Below are 26105 nucleotides of genomic sequence, written 5' to 3' on the forward strand. Positions count from 1 at the left end.
TGATTAGTGCAGCGCAGTGCCGACTTCCTGGCGGGTTTTGCACGTGGGCTTTGCAAACAAATTGGAGCTCATCCTTACTGGTAATGACTGCCTGAAATCTGGAACCCATGGACATTACCAAAGACTGGGTTTACTCCTTCATGATGCTTTGACAGGCTCTAACTGCAGCTTTCTTCACTTGTTCTTTTTTTGTGGGTCTTTCTGCCTTTAGTTTTGCCTTCAGCAAGTGAAATACATGCTCAATTGGGTTGAGATCAGGCGATTGACTCGGCCATTGAAGAATATTCCACTTTTTTTCCTTCAAAAGCTCCTGGGTTGCTTTTGCAGTGTGTTTTGGATCATTGTCCATCTGTACTATAAAGCGCCGTCCAATAAACTTTGCTGCATTTGGCTGAATCTGACAGTATATCACTAAACACTGAAGAATTCATCTGGCTGCTTCTGTCACATCATCAATAGACACCAATGACCCAGTGTCACTGGAAGCCATGCATGCCCATATTATTACACTGCCTCCACCATCTTTTACAAATGACATTGTGTGCTTTGGATCATGAGCTGTTCCAAGCCTACTCCGCGTTTTTCTTCCCGTCATTCTGGTACAGATTAATCTTAGTTTCACCCATCCAAAAAATGCCTTCTCAGAACTGGTCCGGCTTTTTTAGATGTTTTTTTAATCTGTCTTTTATATTCTTTAGGTTTTTGAATGGTTTGCACCTTGTGGTGAACCCTCTGTATTTGCTTTTGTGAAGTCTTCTCTTGGTTGTAGACTTTGACAAGGATATGACCACCTCCTGGAGAGTGTCCTGCACTTGTCTGGATGTTGTGAATGTGTTTTTCTTTACCATATAGAGGATCCTGTGATCATCCACTACTGTTGTCTTCCGTGGATGTCCAGGCCTTTTTTGTTGCTGAGCTTACCAGTGCATTCTTCTTTCCTCAGAATGCACCAAACTGTTGATTTGGCCACTCCTAAGGTTGCGGCTATCTCTCTGATGTTTTTTTTTTAGTTTTTGAAGCCTTGCAATGGCCTTTTTGACTTGCATCGACAGCTCCTCTGAACGCACAATAAAGGTTCACAGCAATAGATTCCAAATGCAAATACCACACTTAGAATCAACTCCAGAACTTTTACCTGCTTAATCAATGAAGAAATAACGAAGGAGTAGCCCATACCTGACCATGAAACAGCTTTTGATTCAATTGTCCAATTACATTTGGTCCCTTAAAAATTTTTTTTTAAGAGCTGTAATTCCTAAACACTTCGATGTGGATGTACATACCCTCAAATTAAACCCAAGTGTGCAGTTGTGCACACTATCAGCCCATATTCATTATATAACTATAGCTTGAATATGTTATGATAAATACCTGAAAAAAATTTAAAATTGTCCAAATATATACAGACCTAACTGTATGACGATGTAAGTTAGTAGAGTTTGCCAAGTTTGTTTTGGGTCCCAGGACTAACATTTTTTATTAGGGTACTGCTATAAGGAATCGGGGTACTTTTTCCAAATGTAACTGTAAATCAGACTATTTCCCACACACACACACACACCTAAGGAGTCAGGCAGAACATTTTGATACAAACAGTGAATGCATCCAATCAGATGCAGCCTCTCTTCAGGTATTTTGGCAGCTGATAAAGCTGGCTGTTAAAACACAAATACTCACAATACGCCAGCAAGAGTTTAATACATCTGAACTGTGCAGTGTGAATGGAGGAAACAGTTTTTTTCATTTAGTTCACAGACTGCAGGAAAAAAATGTAATAGCGTATGGCCAGATTAAGATGACCAATGGAATGACATATACAGTGTACAAGCTACCATTTTGGAATAATCATGAGAAAGGCATCTCACAGTGCTGCTGGTTGGAAGGACCTACCAACTAACATAATACAATCATGAAGACAGGAGTAGGAACCCAACAAGATATACAAAAATTTGATTTCATGTGCCTTAATCAACTTCACATTTGTACTGGCACCTATATAAAAGGGGATACCATAGTCTAGGTCTTTATGAAACCCCAATTTACTTTCAAATTACCTTCTGAAGTCTCACGAAAAGTATCACTGGTCTTTCTCTTCCTCCACTTCCATGGCTTAAAGAAATTTCCTATTCCAGAAAATTTGCTCTTCCTTTTAGAAGGTGGAGTTGGGGGCGCTGGAGGCATTGTGGGAGAATCCCCCTCCTCAGCTGTAATGAGAAAAAAAAAAAAAAATAGATGTGTTGTCAGGCAATGAGGGGATAAAGATATAACTGCTTTGTTCCAATATTGCTTTAGTAGTCAAAAGCGAATGTCTGGGTACAATAAAAAAAAAAAAAAAAAAGCGACATCCAGTGCATCTCTCTCTTTAAAAATACTGAAAATAAGAAACAGATCCAATAATCCTGCCAGAAAGGTAAAAATTGTTTAGGCTTTAGAAGCACTTCAAAATTACTTTATGTCCATGGACGTTTTTACAGCTTAAAAACAGCTCTCCATGTTAGCCTATGGCCTCATGCCCACCATGCCGTTTTTGAGCTGTAAATGGCTGAGCCGTTTTTAAGCTGCAAAAAAAACAAAAACAGGACCAGTGCGTTCTGAAGCTCCAGAGTTAGAGCTGTAAGCCTCGTCCTGTGTTTCTTTCTCTATTAAAAATCAATGGTTCCCTATGGGAGCCCATTGATTTGAATAGAGGTTGCACCACAAGTCGGATCAAGATGATCCGACTTGCAGGGCGACTGGTGTGCAGAGATCCTTGAAGGGGAACCCCGCGCAAATAAAAAAAAAAAATTCTGCGTGAGGTTCCCCCACAGTATGATACCAGACCCTTCGGTCTGGTGTGGATTTAAAGGGGAACACCAAAGCCGAAAAAATGGCGTGCGGTTCCCCCAAAATCCATACCAGACCCTTATGCGAGCACGCCGCCCGGCCGGTCAGGAATGGGGACGAGCGAGCGCCCACCCCTCCTGAGCCATACCAGGCCGCATGCCCTCAACATTGGGGGGTGGGTGCTTTGGGGCAGGGGGGGGCACTGCGCCCCCCCACCCCAAAGCACCTTGTCCCCATGTTGATGGGGACAAGGGTCTCTTCCCGACAACCCTGGCCGTTGGTTGTCGGGGTCTGCGGGCGGGGGGCTTATCGGAATCTGGGAGCCCCCTTTAATAAGGGGGCCCCCCACCCTATGTGAATGAGTATGGGTACATAGTGCCCCTACCCATTCACCGGGAGAAAAAGTGTCAATAAAATAAACACACAACACAGGTTTTTAAAATAATTTATTAGCCAGCTCCGGGGGTCTTTTTCTGACTTCAGGGGTCTTCTTCGGTGCTGGCCACCGATATCTTCTTGCAGCTCTTTTACAGCAGCTGCCAACCCGGTCCGCTCTTCCTTGTCGCCTTCTGCCGCCTTCTTTCGATGTTGCCACGACGCTCCCTCCTGCTGTAATGCCGGGTGTGCGGTGCGCGATGATTTATATAGGCCTCTGACGACGTCACAGTCCCAGCATGCTCCGAGTGGTGTCCCCCCATGTTGAGGGCATGCAGCCTGGTATGGCTCAGGAGGGGGTGCTCATTTCCTGACCGGCGTGCTCGGATAAGGGTCTGGTATGGATTCTGGGGGAACCCCACACCGTTTTTTCGGCATAGGTGTTCCCCTTAAAATCCATACCAGACCGTAGGGTCTGGTATTATCCTGTAGGGGAACCTCACGCACAATTTTTTTTAAATTTGCGCGGGGTTCCCCTTCAAGATTGTCCGAACACCAGTCGCCCCGCGAGTCGGATCATCTTGATCCGACTTCTGGTGCGACCGCTATTCAAATCAATGGGCTCCCATAGGGAACAATTGATTTTGAATAGAGACAGAAAAAACGCTGCTGAAAACTAGCGCGGCAAAACGTGCATTAAATTCAATGCAAACGCGGGAAAAATCGCGTTGAAAATGCTGCTTTTTTCCTGGCGTCTGTACTAGCTTTACAGCCCGTTTTTTAAAACGTCCGTGGACATGTAGCCTTACTGCTGTCTGATGGTGTGGAGTCAGGATTTTGTATTCATATTCAGACCCGCACTATTGACAAAAGACGTCAACAGCGCGGCTCTCAAGTGCCGGTTGGACGTCTTTAAAAGCATTACCCGTGTGCGCCACTGGGTGGCGCACAGCGGGTAAACACTGTCCCGGCGCATCGCTGAAGAGCCGATGCGTGTACCTGGCAGCCGCGATGTCTTCCGGGTACACACGATCGGCGGTGACACAGCAGGTGACAGCAGGGACGTGGAGCTCTGTGTGTAAACACAGAGCTCCACGTGCTGTCAGAGGAGAGGAGACCGATCTGTGTCCCTTGTACATAGGGACACAGCATCAGTCACCTCCCCCAGTCACCCCCCTCCCCCTCCCCCCACACAGTTAGAACACACCCAGGATACACATTTAACCCCTTCCTCACCCTCTAGTGTTAACCCTTTCCCCGCCAGTCACATTTATACAGTAATTAGTGCATTTTTATAGCACTGATCACTGTATAAATGTTAATGGTCCCAAATTTGTGTCAAAAGTGTCTGATATGTCTGCCGCAATATCGCAGTCCCAATAAAAAAAAAAAAAAAAAAAAAAAATCGCAGATCGCCGCCATTACTAGTAAAAAAAAAAAAATCATAATTCTGTCCCCTATTTTGTAGGTGCTATAACTTTTGCGCAAACCAGTCGCTTATTGCGTTTTTTTTTTTACAAAAATACGTAGAAAAATACGTATCGGCCTTAACCGAGAAAAAAAAAAGTTTTTTTAAAAAAAATAGGAGATATTTATTATAGCAACAAGTAAAAAAAAAATATATTTTTTTTAAATTGTTGCTCTTTTTTTGTTTATAGCGCAAAAAATAAAAAAAACGCAGAGGTGATCAAATACCACCAAAATAAAGCTCTATTTGTAAGGAAAAAAGGACGTCAATTTTGTTTGGGAGCCACGTCGCACGACCGCGCAAATGTCAGTTAAAGCGACGCAGTGCCGGAAGCTGAAATTTCGCCTGGGCACGAAGGGGGTTTATGTGCCCAGTAAGCAAGTGGTTAAGTGTATGTTTATTTGGTAGAAGTGCTTTTGTTTTTCACATTTATTGTTTGCTCATATTGTTCACACTGATTCTGCACTAGATTATTAATGGGAAGGGTAGTGCTGCACGGTTTTATTTTACTGCCTTTGCTTTACTTAAATCTAAAGAAGTGTTGGCAGCTCTGCCCAGTTTTCTTCTGTGGGACTTTGGGACAACTTTCCCTTCCCTTATCTGAATAACATCAAGAGAAGGAGTTCAGTAGTGCAGTTGGGGATAACACAGGCAAGGCTGATACCAATGCTTGGAATTCTAGAGCAGCAGAGGCATTGTCTGCTTAAAAAGTTAGGAGCTCAATGGATTATAGGATAATCAGGATTTTTTCTGTATTTGCAAAATTTTTCATGAAAATGAGACCCTGCTGCTGTCTCCGCCAATGAGAAGGGGAGTCCTTAATTTTTGGTTTGTTATTTTATTTATTATCTTTATTTTTTTTTTATTTTGGTAATGTTGTGTATCGTATAGCAACTTTGCTTTTAAGTTCTACATTTACCCCAGCGTGTTAGCCGGTATGTTACCTAAGCCAGCATTAGGTTAATTTAGCAGGCTACTGGAGTTGAGGACATTTTATTGCCGGTCTTCTGGATTCGCTTTTGGATCCCTAGAAGCCGGATTGATCTCAGGTCTACGGACTATCTGTTCTGATGTTTGATAGCTTATGCGGTGTCCACCACTGTCTTTCTCTTTTGTATTCTTTTTGTTTGTTGATGTACCTTTTTCAATAAAACTCTTTGTACAAGAGAAGGGGAGTCCTGGACAGCTGAGGTTCTCGTGCAACATCATTGAACTGAGATGGGGCTCAGATACGTATTAGGGGGGCTGCTGCACACAGAATTATTATTTTTTTATCTTAATGCTTAGAATGCATTAAAGTGGATATAAAAAAAATAAATAAATCTCATTATGAAATACTTACCTTGGATCAAAGCTATTGCAACAATCCCTGTACACCGTTGTGACCGGCGACATGTCTCCTGGAGTAATTTCCGGGTTTGCGGGCTCAGACGCTGTGATTGGGCAGAGCCGCGATGACGTCACTTCTATGCACGCGACGCGCGCAGGAGCTGCCCGCCCAGGCCCTTTAGAAACGGCACGATCGAGAAGTTTCTGCAGTGCGCCGATGCAGGTTTAACATATAGTTTAGGAGATACTTGCAGTACCTACTCCTATAACCCTGTATAATAATAATGCCTACAGGTAAGACTTATTATAGGTTTACCTGTAGGTACAAGTGATGTAAAAGGGTGTACAACCACTTTAAAAGGTAAAAAAAATCTGCCTTTAGAACCACTAACTATTAGTTCAAAATGATTTTAAAGTGACACTAAATGATTAAAAAAAAAAAAAAAAAAAAAATGTGATTAAAGTTTTTTATTCTTCTCTTAAAGCACAAGTTCACCTTTAGAACATGTTCCACCTGCATTTAGTGTGGAACATGTTCCAGCTCCTGCCTCCTCTCCACCCCCCCCCCCCTCGTGACAGCGGGCGGGTGTTCTCCTTGCACCTATCAGAATTTAAAAACAACATGGCCATGCGGGGCTCTGTCCACACTGCCTAGTCATTCATTCACAGTTTCTTGTGAATGAATAGACTACAAGTACCGTTAACTTCCGTGAGCGACGGCTAGCAGCTCTCAATGAACTGCAAAGGCACTAGTGACTTGATGTCTGCCGCTGTCCCACGATCGTGTCACGGAGCTGAAGAACAGGGAGATGTCAGTGTAAACACAACATTTCCCATTCTTCCTAGTGACATGTCACTGATCGTCTGTTCCCTGTCATCGGGAACAGCAATCGGTGATGTGTCACTCATAGCCATGCCCCCTAACCGTTAGAATCACTCCCTAGGACACATTTAACCCCTTCAGCGCCCCTACATGTTAACCCCTTCACTGCCAGTGTATTTTTTTACAGTAATCAGTGCATTTCTATAGCACTGATCGCTGTAAAAATGACAATGATCCCAAAATGGTGTCAAATGTGTCCAATGTGTCTGCCATAATGTCGCAGTCACAATAAAAATAAAAAATAAAATGCTGATCGCCGCCATGATTGGTAAAAAAAAAATAATAAAAAAATGCCATAAAACTATCCCCTATTTTGTAGACGCTATAACTTTTGCACAAACCAATCAATAATTGCTTATTGTGATTTTCTTTTAACCAAAAATATGTAGAATACGTATGGGCCTAAGCTGAGGAAAAAGTTGTGTAAATATATATTCTATATATAAAAGTAAAAAAATATTGCATTTTTTCCGAAATTGACGCTCTATTTTTGTTTATGGCGCAAAAAATAAAAACTGCAGAGGTGATCAAATACCACCAAAAGAAAGCTCTATTTGTAGGGAAAAAAAATAGATGTCAATTTTGTTTGGGAGCCACGTCGCACGGCCGCACAATTGTCAGTTAAAGAGACGCCGTGCCGAATCGCAAAAAAGTGGCCTGGTCTTTTGCCAGCCAAACGGTTCAGGGCTTAAGTCCAGAATGGCTTTGATAATGCAACCACTGAACTGTTTAGTACAAATCCAAGAATGCTGGATGGCAAACCTGTTCTTTCAAAATAGCAAATCATTTTTTAATCGAAAAGTAAAATTAAAGGAAACACATCACAGTCATTCTGTTGGACCTCACCTGACAATACAGAAGAACTGATAGCTGGCATCCAATTAGGTTATGTCTGATCACAATAACTTAGTTTTATTCTTCAGGTACTGTGCGGTGTTGGTCAAACAGCACACTGTTCTTTGCAAACTTAATGGTAAAATCCTTGCATTTAGTAACTGATCCATCGGTGGCACATTGTTAAAATTCCCTTCCTAAATATTCCCAAATCTACAACGAAGCCAAATAGGAGCTAAGCTATCCACAGCCAAGCTGTAATCAACCAATTGTGACAAAACATTGCTTTAATACGGCAGCGCTGAAACTATCCCTGCATTTCCTACTAGGGCGGGTCATCAGGAAATGGATGACTGTGGGTGCCAATTAAGGAGTGTATAGAAAAAGTATACCTGCCAATTGTCATATCCCAAGACAGCAAAAACGGATGGAGCAGCAGGCCACAGATTTGTCTGAGGAATAAAATGCTGGCATGTTAACACAAGGCTCCCTGCTTGGAACACCTGATCAATGAATACAATCAACCCAATATAACTGGAGGAGCCATGGGGGAAGCAGCTGCACATAGTTGTCAAGGTAGATGCGCTACATCCTCATACCCTGTTCCTGGGGGACTGCAAAGTAGCTGAGGATCTCAGTCATCTGAGACACATACATACTACATACACACATATGAAAAACAAAAAATACTTTAATCTAGAAATACTAGAGATATTTTATATCAACATTTTTGTAAATATTTTATTATTATATATCTTTTCATGTGACAACACTGAAGAAATGACACTTTGCTACAAGTAGTGAGTGGGCAGCTTGTATAACAGTGTAAATTTGCTGTCCCCTCAAAATAACTTAACACACAGCCATTAATGTCTAAACCGCTGGCAAATGCCCAAACTGGACCCAATTAGCCATTTTCCCTCCCTGTTGTCATGCGACTCGTTAGTGTTACAAGGTCTCAGGTGTGAATGGGGAGCAGGTGTGTTAAATTTGGTGTTATCGCTCTCATACTGGTCACTTGAAGTTCAACATAGCAGAGAACTCTGAGGATCTGAAGAAAAAAAAAATGGTTGCTCTACAATAAAGATGGCCTAGGCTATAAGAAGATTGCCAAGACCATGAAACTGAGCTGCAGCATGGTGGCCAAGACCATACAGCGGTTTAACAGGACAGGTTCCACTCAGAACATTCCTTGCCGTAGTCGACAACCAAAGAAGTTGAGTGCACGTGCTCAGCGTCATATCCAGAGGTTGGCTTTGGGAAAGAGGGGAATACGTGCTGCCAGCATTGCTGTAGAGGTTGGAGGGGTGGGGAGGTCAGACTGTCAGTTCTCAGACCATATGCCGCACACTGCATCAAAGTCGTCCCAGAAGGAAGCTTCTTCTAAAGATGATGCACAAGAAAACCCGCAGATTGCTGAAGACAAGCAGACTGAGGACATGGATTATTGGAACCATGTCCTGTGGTCTGATGACACCAAGATAAATGTATTTGGTTCAGATGGTGTCAAGCTTGTGTGGAGGCAACCAGGTGAGGAGTACAAAAACAAGTGTGCCTTGCCTACAGTCAAGCATGGTGGTGGGAGTGTCATGGTCTGGGGCTGCACAAGTATTGCCGGCACTGGGGAGCTATAGTTCATTGAAGTAACCATGAATGGAAACATGTACTGTGACATAATAAAGCAGAGCATGATCCCTTCCTTCCTTCCTTTGGAGACTGGGCCACAGGGTAGTATTCCAACATAATTACCCCAAACACACCTCCAAGATGACCACTGCCTTGCTAAAGAAGCTGAGGGTAAAGGTGATAGACTGGTCAAGCATGTCTCCAGACCTAAACCCTATTGAGCATCTGTGGGGCATCCTCAAAACAGAACGTAGAAGAGCACAAGTCTCTAACATCCACCAGCTCCATGATGTTGTCATGCAGAATAGTACTCCAGTGGGAACCTGTGAAGCTCTGGTGAACTCCATGCCCAAGAAGCTTAAGGCAGTGCTAGAAAATAATGGTGGCTACACAAAATATTGACACTTTGGGCCAAATTTGTAATATTTCACTTAGGGGTGTACTCACTTTTGTTGCCAGCGGTTTACACATTAATGGCTGTGTGTTGAGTTATTTTGAGGGGACAGCAAATTTACACTGTTATACAAGCTGTACACACACTACTTTACATTGTAGCAAAGTGTAATTTCTTGAGTGTTGTCACACAAAAAGATATAATAAAATATTTACAAAAATGTGAAGGGTGTACTCACTTTTGTGAGATTGTGTGAGTGAGTGAATAGGGCTTGATAAATTTGCTTGGAATCTAGGAGCCAGCTAAAAAAGTTAGGAGCCAGTTTTTTTTTAGACTCTAAACCAAATGTGATAGCAAAGGGTAACCTCAGCAGTGTTTACTCAGCCCCCAGCAGGCTCGGGGCCCCCAGCAGAGCAGACCCCAGACTGTCACATCATTTTCTCATATTGTCTTCTCTGTTCCAATCGCCTCCCCCCATGGCACAGTGACTGCGTTTGATGGCATGGCACAGTGGTGACAATTGATGGCACAGTGGTGACAATTGATGGCACAGTGGCTGCGTTTGATGGCATGGCACAGTGGCTGCGTTTGATGGCATGGCACAGTGGCTGCGTTTGATGGCATGGCACAGTGGTGACAATTGATGGCACAGTGGCTGCGTTTGATGGCATGGCACAGTGGTGACAATTGATGGCACAGTGGCTGCGTTTGATGGCATGGCACAGTGGTGACAATTGATGGCACAGTGGCTGCGTTTGATGGCATGGCACAGTGGTGACAATTGATGGCACAGTGGCTGCGTTTGATGGCATGGCACAGTGGTGACAATTGATGGGCACAGTGGCTGCAAAGTGAACAATATCAATATGCCTGTGCCCTAACTCAGTGTTGCTAGTGTGAACCATAAGTGCAAAAATCCTATAAATTATGGTTTTAAAATTGTCTTTTTGGCTTCTCCGGCCAGCTCCTTTCCTGTGACTCCCCGTGGCAATGACTTGGTGGCACCGCCCCCTCAGACAAATTCCCCAATCCCTGGAGCGAGAGGCGGTCATTTATCTATCCAGCCCGCAGCTCGTCTTACTCCAGCCGCCTCGATGCATAGGCCGCAAAGCTGCGGCCTCAATTAGCGGCACAACGCGATCACAGAGATGCGCGATCGCTGGTGGGGGGGTGGGTGGGTAGGCGGAGACGCTCACAGGATACCCCAGCTCTGCTGCCATGGGCGCCAGGTCGATAATTCTAGGCGCAACGGCGACCTGGCGCCCGGAATTTGTCGACTACCGATATATACACACACACACACACACACACACACACACACACACACACACACAGTAATAAACTGTAGGTGCCAGCACCAAGTTATATTGTATTTTTTTCCTTCGAATTACTAGAGAACATTCAACCAAAGACAATGCATTGGCTCTACATGCACAAAGAAAAGTAAACAGATACTTCTATATTGTGGAACAAGGCAGGATTTTGGAATTTTCTGTAAAGGTGTAGGCTACCAATTGTACGGCTGTCTTTAAATGCCGAGGTAACCTGTCACTATGTATTACACAATAAAGGGAGTGTACAGCACTTAATTAGGGGATTTAACCCTCTAATGACTAACCAAGAGAAAGATATAATAATCTAAAATCAAGAAATACTTGTAATGTCTAGGTGAACAAGTTAGGAGCTGTGCGAAACTGGTAAAATTTCTATCTGTGAAAATAAGGAAAGCTTTAAATCATTTTATAACTTTAACCTGCTATTACTATCCATTCTAAAATACCAGTTAATATGCCAAATGCATAAAATTTGAGGCACAATACTGTATGTGCACATCGCCTTAAACCTTACAAAAAAGGATAAGTCACTTTGTTCCCTAGTCCAAGGGTGAGAATGGCCACTTAAAAAGGAAGCTTGCGCAACTTATTGCCAACAAAAGAACTGGAATGCAATTTTCGTACAGAGAACTTAACCTCCCTCTGGCAACCACAAATATACAGAGATGTAAGCTTTAAGCCCATCTTCCCCAGATCTTAGGTGAACCATTGGGCAAAACCATTTGCCATCCATACAGTTATACACTTCTTCATTTGACTTGTCAAACATCATACATTCTTCCTTTTGCTCACAGAGCACAGTAGTAGAGCATTTGTCACAAGTCAGTATCCATGTTCTTCCTAAGACAATACTACACCTGACCCCAGCCAAAATGCCAAGAATCCCAGTAGCCCATCTGCAACCAAATATATAATTACGAAAAGCCAACAAGTTTTTCATTTTTACACAGCAGACTTGTAGATGAACTGGCAGCTTTTTGATCTTTCAACACCTAAAAAAAAAAACACATACTTCGGTGGGCAGAAGCTTAAAGCCATTTTGAACTCATGGCATATTTTTGGCAAACACTGCGCTAACCGTAGGAGTGACTTTACTTGATGCAGACACAATTTAAACATCTAAATGCAGTCCGCGTCTGCGTCTGGGGTAACACGTGGTCAAAATAGGAGAACACTTTATAAGTGGAGGTTTTCATCCTGGGTTTGCAATATATGGCCCGCACCTTTTGCCCAACTATGTGGCCTCTGTAAATGTGATGCCTAAATAATAACCCCTATGTTATCCAGGTATGTCCCATGGGCCGACAGGCAGTTTTAAGATGAATTTCTTCTTGAAAATTTGGGATTACACACACACACACACACACACACACACACACACCCCCGGAAGAAAGACCAGGGGAAAATGTTAGCCCTATCGGCGGTCACAGTGTGCCGCTGAAAGGTATATTTCATAATGTGCTAGTATGTGATGCATGCGAACACATTATGCAATTGCCCTAAAAGGGGTGTTGTTTTTTGAGATTTGAGAGTAACTTTGTTTGAGAGAGTTTTCTTTCCTTCCCTTACGCTATCCAAAATAATAGAAAAGTTTTGCCTTTAGTCACTTTGAAGTTAAATTCATTACGTTATGTACTGTGTGCATATCCCCAGGCCATCCTTGTAGCTGCTGCTTTTTTTTGCTGCTGTATTTCCTGCTTTTCGTACCAGCCAGCAGGGGTTAATACATCAGCTTCCTGCCAATTGCAAAACTGAAAGAACGCATCCCTGGGTACCATTTGAAACCTGTATCTTTCAGGATGCTAACCACTGAATGGTAGATTTGGCTATGCAGTCTGTCCATCAGTTGATTTGTTACATTTAATGAGACCCGCTTTTAAAACGGTAATCAGGCAAATGATCTGTACAGCTCAGCTAAGTTCTGCACGTTCCAGTGGTCAGCTGGGAGGACACGCTCATCTATAGGGAGGCAAGGTATGAGCCGATTCACTCTCATCTATCCTTGTCACTTATTCCTGATCAATAAGGCCCCTTTCACACTGGGCGCAGGAGGTGCGGTGGCGGTAAAGCGGCACGATTTTTAGCGCCGCCATACCGTCGTATTTACCATGATATTCGGCTGCTAGCGGTGCGGTTTTAACCCCCACTAGCGGCTGAAACCTTGCGGGCGGTATAGCCGTGCTGTCCCAAAGATGCTGCTTGTAGGAGATTTTTTTTTCCTCCCGCCAGCGCATCGCCTCAGTGTGAAAGCCCTCTGGCTTTCACATTGAGAATGCTGGGGCAGGATTATTTCAGGCGTTATTTATGCGCTATTTGTAGCGCTAAAACGCCTGAAATATGCCTCAGTGTGAAAGGGGCCCTACACTTCCTGCTCTCACTGCATCAGAATGGGTGGCTACATAAGGGGATATCGAGAGAGCAGAAGGACTTGTACATACAGGTATAAAAGAAACGCAGATGGGAATAACTGGAACTATTCTAAGGTAATTATGGGGACTAAGCATATACAGAAGAAATGTTCTAAAGAAATGGGATGGAATAATGGAGAATTGAAACCTAAAGCATATATAATGCTCAGCATAAATTAGTACATTCCAACAGATTTGTCAGAAAACCTTTACTTTCCTCCCAAAATCAACATATTCTATGGGACACTATACTACACAATGCTACAACAAATTCAGGCCATTGATTGCAACCAAGATTTGTTAATTTGCACACACAAAAAAGTATTTTTCCTAGCAAAATTACGGTATTAAAGAACATGCTGCAAAAATGAATACATCCCAATGAAAGTCTTCGGCCCCTTTCACACGGGCTTTGCGATCAGGTCCACCTGTTCGTTTTTCAGGCAGAACTGATCGGATGCTCCATTTAGCCCTATGGAGCTGCGGATGTCAGCGGTGACCTGTCCGCTGACACCCGCTGCTAAACGATCTGATCCTCTGCAAAATCCAGATGGATGGTAGTTCTACTTTCCATCCATCTGGCAGATGGGTTAAGAAAAAAAACGGACAGGTGGTTCGTTTTCATCTGATCTCCTCATAGAGGAGAGTGGGGCTCTGACAGGTCCGTCTCTTTATAGTGAGTGGAGACGGACCTGTCATCCACCTGCTCAGCGGGGATCAACAGGACGATCCCTCGCCGAGCAAAGCAGAGTCTGTCGGTCCGTCCGAGTAAAAAAAAGCCCTTCGGAGCAAAGCTCACTTTTAGATGACAAAATCCTAATTAACAAGAATTCAACTACAGGGGAGTCTAATTATTCATTAACCACATCAATAACGGGCACTTTTGCCCCCTTAATTCCCAGACCAATTTTCAGCGATCTCGCACTTTCAATGACAATTGCGCCGTCATGCAATGCTGTACCCAAATGGAATTTTTATAATTTTGTTAACACAAATAGAGCTTTCTTTTGGAGGTACTGTATTTATTGGCGTATAACACTCACTTTTTTACCCTGAAAATAGAGGGTAAACTGTCCCTGTGTGTTACACGCAGGGGGTTGTTGAAAGTTTTTTTCCTGAAACTTTTATCTCAAAGTTGGGGTGCGTGTTATACGCCAATAAATACGGTAAAAATATTCACCACTTTTTTTTGCGATATAAGCGGAAAAAGAGCAGAAATTTGGAAAAAATAACAAAATGTTCTTCTTTCTATTTTAAAAGAAATCCAATACAATCTAATTTTGTCATAAATTTAAGCCAAAATGTATTCTGCTACATGTTTTTGTAAAAAAAAAAAATCCTGTTAAGTGTAATAATTGGTTTGTGTGATCACGGACTTATGTACGCAAATGATCATGTACAGATGTGCAAATGATCATTGGGATGTGATTTTACTGTTACATATGTGGGGGACAGGTGTTTTTACTATGTGGGGACATGCGTGTTAACTTTGTGTGTTTTACATTGTGGGGATATGTGTGGGGACACTAGACTGGTGATTGGTGAATAAAAATCTGTAAAAAACAGCTCATACTCTCACTGATCACCACCCGGCTGCAGAGATCCGCTCTCCTCTCCTCACTGACAACTTCTGTGTGAAGAGAGGAGAGACAATTTCCTAGCAACTGGCTCTCTATTTGCAACACATGACCGCTGTGATTGGACACATCGGTCATGTGATCAGGAGGGCCAATCACAGAGCCCCCCCTGTCGATCTGAGATGCGCCGTGTCCGGGTGATCTCCCTCTTTCTGAGGGATGTTCCTGAATGTCCACTCAGGAGGAGAGCGCGCCCACCCAGCCGTATATGTACAGTGGCCAGGTGGGAAGTAGTTAAACAGAAGTACAGCAGACAGTTGATTATAAAAGGGCATTACCTAAAGAATACCCTTCCCATTAAATGCTGTCAGCAATGGCACCACAAGGGAGAGAAATGTCACATGGCCTGAGAAAGAAAATTTCTTTACACTAGAAAGGTGAAGGCTACAAGAAGATCGGCAAAGTTACAGAATACTGTAACAAAAGTGATACAAAATTTAAAAAAAAAGATGGAATGGCAACCATCTCACAGAGAAGTAAAGGGTGTCCACGGAAGTTAACACTTCAACAGGAACGGCTTTTGATGAGAAGCCTTTAAGAAAATCAACGTGCAAGTTCACAGCAGTTAGCTAAACTAGAAAGCCAAACTGGGGTGATTGTTTCCTGTGACACAATACGGCGTATACTGCAGAGGAATGGCATGCATGGGTGTCGTCCGAAGGAAGCCTCTCCTAAAGCACATGCACAAAAAAGCCCACCTAGAATTTGCTAGGGCCAATGCTGAAAAAAGATGACAACTACTGGGGCTCTGAAATGAGGAGACCAAGATAAATGTTTTTAGAACTGATGGCTTCAAAACTGTATGGCATCGAAAAGGTGAGGCGTACAAAGAACAATGCATGGTGCCTACAGTGAAGCATGGTGGTGGCAGTGTCCATCTGTGGGGCTGCATGAGTGCTGCTGGTGTTGGGCAGAGGACATGCCCAGGGTACTAAGGGGTTTCGCACTGTGCAGGGTTGCACAGTGAAGATCTTGGGAGAGGAAATGTGGAAAGTAAGACAATGCTGGCTACACTCAAGGATAGTAGTTATTCCCTTAAAGGGTCACTAAAGGAAAACATATTTTTCTTTAAAATAACAAACATGTTATACTTACCTCCACTGTGCAGTTCGTTTTGCACAGAGTGGCCCCGATCCACGTCTTCTGGGGTCCCTCGGTGGCTGTCTCTGGTCCTCCCCACAAGAACTCATCACCTTCATGTGAGAGAGCATCGCATGGTGAGTCCTTGCGGGCGCGCTACCGAGTTCATAGCCGCTCACTGTATCATTCGGCCCCGCCCCTTGGCGCACCGCGTCACTGGATGCGATTTACAGCAGCGCCAGCCAATGGCTGCGCTGCTCTCAATCCATCCGCTCTAGCCAGGCTGAGCGGCGAAGAGGATCTCGGGACCGAGCGCGGGACTTTCGAGGGGGTCAGGTAAAGTAAAACGTTGGCTGGGGGGGGGGGGGGTTCATTATCAGATGTTTTTTCACCTTAATGCATAGATTGCATTAAGGTGAAAAAATGTTTTTCTTTACAACTCCTGTCCTGCAGGCAGTGGTTCTCAACTCCTGTCCTCAGGACCCACTAACAGGTCAGATTTTAAGTATTACCTTGGGGGAGATGCAGACTAGAATACTGCAATAACTGGGCAGAAAATTATATCATCTGTGATGCATTTCAGTTATCTTGCAAACCTGGCCTGTTAGTGGGTCCTGAGGACATTAGTTGAGAACCACTGCCTTAAGGGAATAACTACTACCCCCCAACACTTGTGTGTAACCAGCATTGTCAAAAAAAAGATCAGGTTGCCGTAAATCTAACCATTAAGAATTACCATTTGTAATAATACACGTTCATGGGGCAGTCAGGTTTGATTATTACATACCCAAAATCTGCTTTACAGTGCTACACAGTTGTGCTTCTCTGTTTCTTTTTTTTACAATACAAGCCTTGTAATTAAACAATTTACTGAACACAAGGCACTCTTAATGAAGCAGATATCTTATATTGGCGTTTGTTAAAGTGGAATTCCAGTCTAAACTTACTAGCCTCCTAACACCCATTCTAACTAACCTGTGCAAGAGCTGTATGTACATACCCAGTTTTATGGCCGTTTCGCTCATGTCACAACCCCTGTGTCAGACAGAAATACCTTCAGGGGAGAGGAAAGAGCGCTGACAATGTCTAGCAAAGCCTGGAGTGGCGACATCAACCATAGGCTTTCAAAGGTCTGTCCATTTTCGGCAATCCCTTTTCTCCCCTGTAGCTGCACTGGTTGACAGAGGAGCTGGATCACATGACCGTAGAGGCCTGAAAATAAGTGACTTTTTTTCTTCTTTACATAGGTTAGTTAGCATATGTATTAAGTGGGGGGGGGGGGAGAAAAATCAGTTTTAAAGCGGAGGTCCATCCTATTTTACAACATATGCTCAATCACATTGCAGCAATGTCTTGATTTCTAAATGGTAGCTCGGCATCAATGGAATCAGGAAGAATCAGGAAGAATCAGGAAGTAAATGCCCACAAGCAAGAGGAGAACGCCCGTCCCGATTATCCAACTTGATCTTTTCAATGAAAACGGGCATTGGGCAAGCTATTTATCCAAAACAGTGAGTTTGCAATTGTCAATGTATTATTGTGTTACTGTTTGCAAAAAAAAAAATTAAAAAATTGTCAGTGGACCTCTGCTTTTAAGGCTATTTAAGTTTAAAGCGGGGGTTCACCCTAAAAAAATGTAATATTACATTGAGCTCACTTCAGAGATTCACCGTATGCTGATCTTTTTTTTTGTCTTGCATACCGTAGAATCGCTATTTTCACCCCCGGCTTCCGGGTGGTGAACCCTGTGGGACTGGGCGTTCCTATGCAGCAGGCAAGTGATTGACGTGATGACGAACACTACCCCCGTCGCATACGGAGCGTCACAAGTTGCCGAAAGAAGCCGAACGGCGCTATACGGCGCCTACGCAACGACGTTCGGCTTCTTTCTGCAACTCGTGACGCTTCGTATGCGACGGGGGTAGTGTTCGTCATCACGTCAATCACTTGCCTGCTGGATAGGAACGCCCAGTCCCGCCGGATTCACCACCCGGAAGCCGGGGGTGAAAATAGCGATTCTACGGTATGTACAAAAAAAAAAAAAAAACCACGGCTGGGTTCTTAAAGGAGACGTACATGTACACCCTTGTTCCCCAGCTGTGCCATTTTGTCGACGTATATAGTCGAGCGGCGGTCCTTAAGTGGTTACATTTTTTTTTAAATAAAAGTGCTTTAATTAAAAGTCATCATAAAAGCATTAGAAACACTCTGGCAAAACAATCCCAGTACTTACAGGTGTCCCCAGTGTCTGACGTTTTGTCACACAAGACCATGTCGGAACAAAATCCTGAGGAAGTCGTGTGGTGAAACGCGCTAAGAGGAACAGACGTCAGACACTGAGGACACCCAGAAGTACCAGTTCCTAGTGCTTTATTTTATGTGAAGATTACATCTAATAAAATAGCCGTTTTTTTTTATAAATGAATACACCATGGAGATGTTGTTCTAGTTCTTCCAGCTGCTGGAGGACGGGTGTCATTTATTTCCAGCACAGGTTTTCACACATACTGTATATGTGTTTGGTGTATTTTTACAGATCAATGCAATTCAGTGGGGAAATTTGCCACTGTGCAGGGGCTTCCTGTAATGTAATAAGACTAGTCACTGCCGCTCTCTTCCCTTGTGCAGGGCAAGTGGTCTTTGTATCTGACCCCTTCATGTATGGTAGTTATCTGTAGGTAGCCTGTAGTGGTAGACTTGCTGGGTTTCTTCCACAACTCTACTCCCTGCACAGAATATTTGCAGTACAGCAATGTCACTGCTACCTTTACAAGGCAGTATCTGGGTTTGCAAAAGCATTTAGTGCACACAACATATCTTTATATTCTGGGCCAGAACTGAAGATAGCATAATAATAAAAAAAAAAAAAAAAAATGCATGGGTTTTAACCCTTAACTAATGAAACAAATTGGCTTTGGATATACCGTATTTTAAAGTCCAACTTCAGCCAAAGCTCTACTGCACTTTGGATAGAGCAAGTTAAGGGCCCCGATTCAGATACAATATTGTATCTCTCGGCGGGCGTAAAGTATCTCAGATACGTTATGCCGCCGTAAATTAGGGAGCAAGTTCCGTATTCAGAAAGAACTTGCGCCATAAGTTAAAGCGGTTCTCCACCCTAGTGAAGTCCTGCTGATCGGAACCCTCCCCCCCTCCGGTGTCACATTTGACACCTTTCAGGGGGGTGCAGATACCTGTCTAAAGACAGGTATTTGCACCCACTTCCGGCCCGGCATTCACGGGCAAAAGACGGGCATTGCGTCACATCCTGTCGCCCCCCCGTTGTGTGCTGGGAACACTCGGCTCCCAGCACACAGCGGGAGCCAATCGGCGGGCGCGGCGCAACTCGCGCATGCGTCGTAGGGAACCGGGCAGTGAAGCCGCAGCGCTTCACTTCCTGGTTCCCTCAGCGTGGATGGAGGGGGGGGGGCAGCAGGGTGACGAGCGTCATCTGCTGTGGACGGCGCTGGACTCCAGGACAGGCAAGTGTCCTTATATTAAAAGTCAGCAGCTGCAGTATTTGTAGCTGCTGGCCTTTAATATTTTTTTTTGGCGGAACATCCGCTTTAAGGTGGCGTAACGTATGTGGTCCGGCGTAAGCCCGCGGAATTCAAATGTGGATGATGTGGGCGTGTTTTATTTAAATTAATAGTGACCCCGCGTATTTGAAGTTTTTTACGAACGGCGCATGCGCCCTTCGTGAAAGAATCCCAGTGCGCATGCTCGAAATTACGCCGCAAATCGTCATTGCATTAGACGTGAACGTAACTTATGTACAGCCCTATTCGCGAACGACTTACGCAAACTACGTAAAATTTTCAAAATTCGACGTGGGAATGACGTCCATACTTAACATAGGATACCCCTCATATAGCAGGGGTAACTTTACGCCGGAAAAAGCCGAATGTAAACGGCGTAAAAAAAAATTCGCCGGGCGGACGTAGGTTTCTGAGTTGGCGTATCTACCCAATTAGCATATTCCTTGAGTAAATCTACGGAAGCGCCACCTAGCGGCCAGCGTAAATATGCAGCCAAAGATACGACGGTGTAAGACCCTTACACCTGTCGGATCTTAGGGAAATCTATGCGTAACTGATTCTATGAATCAGTCGCATAGATACGACCCCGCAACTCAGAGTTACGACGGCGTATCCGGAGATACGCCGTCGTAACTGCTCTCTGAATCCGGGCCAAGGTTAGAGTCTCCATCATCTATCTATCTATCTCCGCCCTCTATTTGAAATCATCGGTAACCAGAAGTTACTTTACCACGCTTATGCAGATGACACTCAACTGTATTTTCGCATCTGCAAAAAAAAAAAGATTATTATCTCGGACTAGAGAAATGCCTTACTTTGATAGAAAATTGGATGACAAAGAGTTATCTTAAACTCAACGGCTCAAAAACAGAACTTCTCCTGTTTCACGCCAATCAAAAGAATCACCCTACAACAACATGGACACCCCCGCCCATTCTGGGTCAAACCATCACCCCTAGCGCCAAAGTCAAAAGTCTCAGAGTCATTTTCGACACCTACATGACAATGGATGCACAAATAGGGTCAGTGGTCAGCGGATCGCACCATCTGCTGCGCCTACTACGCAGACTCACCCCCTTTATCCCGAAAGAAGACATAGCAGTCGTGGTGGGTACAATTATCAACTCCAGACTTGACTATGCAAACACCCTCTATCTCGGACTCCCTAAATACCAAATCACTCGTCTACAAGTCGTTCAAAATACGGCCGCTCGACTCGTGACGGGGAAAAAAAACATGGGAATCAATCTCGCCTTCACTGAGATCCCTTCATTGGTTGCCAGTAAAAGACAGAAAAAAAACTAAAAGCTCACAACCCCAATCGCGTTCTGCGATCCACCAACCAAAATCTACTCCAGATACCCAAAGCCAGATACAAGTCCAAAGGAGAACGAAGATTTGCAGTCCAAGGACCTAGACTATGGAACGCACTACCAACCAGCATCCGATTGGAGGTAAACTACTTGGCCTTCAGAAGAAAAATCAAAACCTCTCTGAGAGCAAAAGTTCACTCAGGGAATGGATACTCAGCGCCCAGAGGCGATTCAGTTTGCATGTGTTGCGCTATATACGTTTTTCACTCACTCATCAGCTCTAATTGCTGTGGCCCTACACCTACCTGTAAAAAAAGGAGGGGATGGGAAATCTTTCCAACAAGGACATAGATAAAAACACATTCTTAGAGTGGGTTTAAAATTTCTGATACGGTTTTTAATGCGGTTTATACTGTCCTGCCCTGGTGACAAGCGATTTCTATATTTTTTTGCCCTGGTGTCAGGGACAGGAAGCAGGGGGAATCTTCAGCGGAGTCACAAAGATAAATGAAAACATTGCAGGCAAATTAATTCCAGGTGCAGCCAAACTGTCAAATGTTTGAGGCCCTGCTGAGCAGACGGATGGCTGGTTTGTGTCCGCTGTGCTTATGCAGAGCAGACAGCCTGCTCTCCTCTATGGGCGGTCAGATGTAAAAAACGGACCGACTGTCAGTTTACGCCTAACTGCCATCAAATTCACAAGACGGATAGAATCAGATGTCGGCGGGTGTAAACCGACAAGTCAGTTTACACCCACCAGTCCAAACTGGAGGGTCCGATCGGGTCCACCTAAAAAAACAGGCGGACCCGACCGGTGCGCTTAGTTTCATTCCTTTAGAAAGCAGCCACAGTCTGGATAGAAAAAACTCCTGGCAGAATTCTGTACAGAAGGGCCTTTCCTCTCTGTTGCCCCTCTGCCAAGGTTTGGGGCTTATTTACATGGGCACTCAGTCCTGTGCAGTGGCCAGAGCTTTGTTTCCTTTTTGTATCCACCACTTCGCTCCATGCAGGTGGCCCAAAAAGTTGAATCGGTACGCCACAGCCAAACATAACAGGACCTCATCCAGGCCCACACAACTATCCCTGCTTCCCTGTCAAACTTGCCTGTGGGGATCCATAGCCAATATGTACCTTTTATTGGATGGCCTGCACAGAGCTCAGCGTAGAGCTGGGCGATTTTGGCCCCTAAAAAATCTATCTGCGATAAAAAAAAAAAAATTGATTTACGCTTCGAATAAAGTTTTTTTTTTCTGATCGACACAGCACCTCTCCTAAGGAGCTGCGGGCAGGAGTTTTTAGGCCAGGCCGCGGCTTTGGCCTAGTTCGCCACCATCCTGGGAAAAGGTCGCGGACTAGGCCGAAGCCGCAGCCTTGCCTAAAAAATCCTGCCTGCAGCTCGCCGCTATCCTGGGAAAAGGCCGCGGCCTCGCCTAAAAAATCCTGCCTGCAGCTCGCCGCGATCCTGGGAAAAGGCCGCGTCTTCAGCCTAGGCCTTACGGCCTTTTCCCAGGATTGCTGTGAGGAGGATTTTTTTTTAGGCGAGGCTGCGGCTTCAGCCTAGTCCGCAGAGCACCGGTCCTATGGGGAAAAAAAATAAATAAAAATTCTATAAAAAACATTTGGTCAAAATCTGAATCGATTTGACCTCCCAACTCGATTCAAATCGATTTTTTTCCCCAGCCCTAGCTCAGCGGTGGAAAAAGAGTAAACAAACAGTTGTGGACGCTGCATGGCCCTAGTTTACACCTGTGTGAATGAACACTCAATCTGTCCTCTAATAAGTCAGAGGTAGAGCTTTCCAATCAGCAAAAAGCATGAGCCTCATTGATTGCAGAGCTAAAGATCTGACTGAACAAGAAGCGTCTGACCTCTGCAGAGAGACCACTTCTTCCACAGAAAGAAAGGGTTCTTTTCTAAAGCATGCTGGCATGGGATAGGCTTTTCTGATAAGGCTGTGGCTACTTTATAAAAGAAACAAAGGCTTTTGCGAGATCCGGAGGTGCATGCTAGGTAACCAGCAGCACAGATTCAAGGAAGAAAACACTTGTGGGCTTCACATGCCCACAACCAAGATGGGAGCGCACTGCAGGCAGAATAGAACATGTACACAGTACATTTTTACAACCTCTCCTGAATGATTCAAGTTGATAGTAACCGTTTAAAGCGTCTGTTTTGACAGGTTTAGATTTTATATATATATTAAAATAGCCAAAAATTAAAAACGTCTGTAAACTAAAATGCAGCTAAAAAACGCGAGTTACCGCAATTACAAGCGTTTACAGGCATTTGGTGTTTCAAATGCCTCTGAACATCCGTCCTGAACGCTTTTTGCTTTCCCAAAAATGCTTCCAAACTCAACTGCCTAGAAACTACTATAAACGACACTGTGTACATGTTCTGATAAAATAACAAAGGAGAGTTTAGGGGCAGCTGAAAAAAACGTCCAAATGCTCCTAAACGTCCGTTTACCAGCAGCAGTGAACATAAGGCCTTAAAAGGGGTTATGAACCTTGATGTTTTTTTACCTTAATGCATCCTAAGCATTAAGGTGAAAAAAAAAACACCCTGCACTCTCCGGCCCCCCCGAGCCCTCGTTTTACTTATCTGCGCCCCGAACATCCATGGGTGCGATCCCGCGTCGTTTCCAAAACGGCTTGTCGGCTCTTCATTGGTTAGATTGATAGCAGCGCAGCCATTGGCTCATGCTGCTGTCAATCAAATCCAATGATGCGGCACGCTGGGGGCGGGGCCGAGTCATTCATACAGATGGGGGCACGCCCGCAAGGTAACCCCCTCGAGAGACAGCCTCCCAGAGGGGGTTAGCTCTTGCGGGGAGGAGCCACAAGAGCCGCCGTGGGACCCCAGAATAGGACGTTCGGGGGCCACTCTGTGCAAAACGAACTGCACAGTGGAGGCAAGTATGACATGTTTGTTTAAAAAACTGAATGTATAGTACCACTTTAAGGTTAATTTTTTTCAAAAGATATGCACAGGCTGTACAGCGTCCAGTCATAAATTTACCAATTGTAACATTAGGATAAATGAAAATCTTTGGTGTCTTAATAAACAAATAAACATTTTTACGACTGGATCTTCACCTTAATTATACAAGCTACAAGTGTAATTCTAAATTCTGTAAATTACATACACTTGAAAAACAAACAGAACAAAAACATAGCACCAACAAAAATCCCAGTATAGCAGAGAAGGAATTTTGCCAGTAAATATTAGCATGTACATGTCACACACGCACTGTATACATGGTAAATATTAAAAATGATTCAGAGATTATAAAATAAAGTAAGCAATAGGGTTGTCCCGATACCACTTTTTTAGGACCGAGTACAAGTACCGATACTTTTTTTCATGTAGTCGCCGATACCGAATACCGATACTTTTTTTAAATGTCATGTGACAGTTTTCAAACCACAATACAGACTAAGGATATTTTCTTTAGAATTATGAAGAACTCTAACTCAAGACATTATAAAAGAATAAAAATGAGTAAAAATGAATAAAAATGTTTTATTTGCTTGTCACGCAGTAGTAAAAAACTCAAAGAATTTTCATAGAACATGTTGATAAATACAAAAAAAGTATTCTATTTAGGTATCGGGAGCATTTGCGCGAGTACGAGTACTCCCGCAAATACTCGGTATCGGTCCCGATACCGATACTAGTATCGGTATCTGGACAACCCTAGTAAGCAACATTATATGACATAATAAAATAGTATTGCTTGTTAAAATGATACTGTTAATTTACACAGCCCATACAACACACACATGGCATGCATTCTGAAACAGATCTCTTAAGCATAACAATAACCAATGGTGCCTCACAAGGGTTAATTGTCCCTATTGAATTTGTACTCACCCCTCAGGGCCGGGACCACAGGCCGGGAGAAAAATGCTTGCCCCATTGACACTGCCTGAAAACCCTCTCAGCACTCAAGGGTCCCCCTTTAAGGTAGGACAGAGGATAAATAAATGCCCCCCCGGGGCAGGGGCATGTATAGAGACAAGCGGGGCTTTATACGGAGCAAAGCAACCGAGACATACATACATACACTGGGAATTTAACACCACTACCGCCCTCTTAACCGTTTCCACACCCTTCCTCTGCAACAAACAGGATTAACAGGATCCCGGACATAATTATCACTTTTTCCTTTAGCAGAAACAACACCAGCTAAATCGAGGTTCTACAATCTGACAGAGTATTGCAGATTTATATAAAACATCTGGGGAGTTGCTAAGAGTAAATAATTCATTTAAACGCCTCCATATGAAACCTGCGCAGCTCCTGACTTTCTGCAGCCACTCCCCACAATACTTCACATTTCTTTAATACCATTTCCTCGAACAAAAAACAACTCCTCCAGTCTCAGCTCTTCTGCATTTACCAGCTCTGAAAAACAGATGAGCTCTGTATTGTTTTCTTCTTTTACCGGTTTCTGTGATTTCACCAATTGTAGATTACCTATCTGCCCTTCCTTCTACATGGTGCTTCTCACTAACCCACTTTCCACCTGCTATAAAAAAAGTCTGCCTCAACATACAACTATTCCCAAAATTTTCTGGTTTTTCAGTTAACGTAGACTGGGTTCACATTGCTGCTCTGTGCCAATGCACGCTCTTTACTTAAACATTTAAAGACATGTTTTCCGCTACAGTGCCATTCATTCTAAAAGCAGAACTCAAAATTCCTCCAGAAAAATACCAATGCGCTTCCTGGTATTGGAGGGTGCCTACAGCCTGACCGCTGTATGTCTACAGAGTGAATCTAAGGGCTTTTTCACATGGGGCAGATCAGTGATGATTCCCCCCCCGTGAACCTCTGCTTGCTCAGTGGGAATTGCTCCGCTGAGCCAGCGGATGACAGGGCGGTCCCCGCACACTGTGCAGGGACCGCCCTGTCTTTTCTCTGCTCTCCCCTATGGGGGGGATCGGATGAACAAGGACCATCTGTCTGTGTTCATCCGATCCGATGACGGATGGAAAAAATAGGAAAATCGTAAAATCCTTTTCTCTGAGGTCCATGGACGGACACAGCTCCTTAA

The 26105-nt window shown here is 44.0% G+C and overlaps 1 protein-coding gene across 6 annotated transcripts in view; it reads right to left on the reverse strand.

Moving 5' to 3' along the window:
• PHACTR4 (phosphatase and actin regulator 4) overlaps window positions 1–26105 on the reverse strand; it is a 143544-nt gene that overhangs the window by 37037 nt on the left and 80402 nt on the right. For 2 of the 6 annotated variants that reach the window (XM_040337973.1, XM_040337974.1), the window contains one exon: window positions 2055–2204. In XM_040337973.1, the coding sequence (XP_040193907.1) occupies window positions 2055–2204 (150 nt within the window). Of the gene's footprint in view, window positions 1–2054; window positions 2205–7724; window positions 7771–8104; window positions 8125–24919; window positions 25280–26105 lie in introns of those variants that run through there. The other 4 variants (XM_040337971.1, XM_040337970.1, XM_040337975.1 and 1 more) reach the window with 4 other exon arrangements.

The sequence above is a fragment of the Rana temporaria genome, chromosome 2 (genome assembly GCF_905171775.1).
Source record: "Rana temporaria chromosome 2, aRanTem1.1, whole genome shotgun sequence".
Classification (NCBI taxonomy): domain Eukaryota; kingdom Metazoa; phylum Chordata; class Amphibia; order Anura; family Ranidae; genus Rana; species Rana temporaria.